Source organism: Loa loa, assembly GCF_000183805.2.
Source record: "Loa loa unplaced genomic scaffold supercont3.972, whole genome shotgun sequence".
In the NCBI taxonomy this organism is placed as follows: Eukaryota; Metazoa; Nematoda; class Chromadorea; order Rhabditida; family Onchocercidae; genus Loa; species Loa loa.
In genome coordinates, this window is record NW_018109152.1 from 1,450 (window position 1) to 2,619 (window position 1,170).

General features: G+C 22.6%; 1 protein-coding gene across 1 annotated transcript; it reads left to right on the plus strand.

Moving 5' to 3' along the window:
* Positions 1–440: 440 nt before the first annotated feature.
* LOAG_14453 (hypothetical protein) lies at positions 441–680 on the plus strand (the record flags this gene model as incomplete). The annotated part of the gene is made up of 1 exon (XM_003149950.2): positions 441–680. A coding segment is annotated over one exon (240 nt), but the record flags the coding sequence as incomplete, so codon positions are not given.
* Positions 681–1,170: the final 490 nt, after the last annotated feature.

The window sequence follows — 1,170 nt, forward strand, 5'->3', positions numbered from 1 at the left end:
AATAAAACAGAAAACGTAAATTGCATGGAATTGATAAATTTTGCATGCATAAAATAATTTTAATTTACAAATTTAAATATAATTCCAATTTGTTTACTAATTTATTACAACTCATTTAATTTGTAATTTTCATCCTCCGTCAAAATTTATTTATTTAAAGTAACAACCCATTTAGCACTTTTTTTTTTAAAGTGTAAATAACAAAAATGTATTAAATTTTTGGAATAGCACAAAATGTGATTTTCCTTTTTTTGGAAAAGCGCAAAATGTGATTTTCCTTTTTTTGGAAAAAGCGCAAATTGCGATTTTTCTTTTTTTGGAAAAGCGCAAAATGTGTTATTGCTTGCTTACTTTATTTACAGTATCTGTTTATCAATTTTCTTTACAAATAAAGCATATGATAACCCAAAAAGGTTTGTTATTAAAATGAAAATTTTCAGATTTTTAATTTATCGAAAAAACGTAGTGATCTTGGCCGTTTGCATTCAGTTGTTGAAGTTGGCTGGCCAGAAGAATTAGCTCCACCACTTGATCGACTTTGCTCAATATGCAAATTACTCGAGAATTGGTTATCTGCAAATGCGCAAAATGTCGTTGTTATCCATTGTAAAGGAGGATGTTCACGTGCAGCTATTGTCATTGCTGCATATATGCATTATATTACCATATGTTCCAAGTCAGTAAATTTTATTCAAATTAGATTGAGAAAAGGAAGCAATTCATATAAAAGGCTTAATTAGCATTTTTACATTTCATACAATTATTGTTTAATTGTATTACTAGATCATATTAATTGAAATGAAATGAATTGAATTGAAAACTTAGAAATTTGTAAAGAATGGAATGAATGACTTTTTTAAAATTGGAATTGAAATGTAACGAAATGAATGACTTTTCAAAACCGAAATTAAAACCAAATTAAAAGGTTAAAGTGGATATCGACAATTTGCAAATGAATGAAGTAAATAACTTTTTAAAATTTGGAAATGTTCATTATTATTATTATCATTATTATTATTATTATTATTATTATTATTATTATTATTATTATTATTATTATTATTATTATTATTATTATTATTATTATTATTATTATTATTATTATTATTATTATTATTATTATTATTATTATTATTATTATTATTATTATTATTATTATTATTATTATTA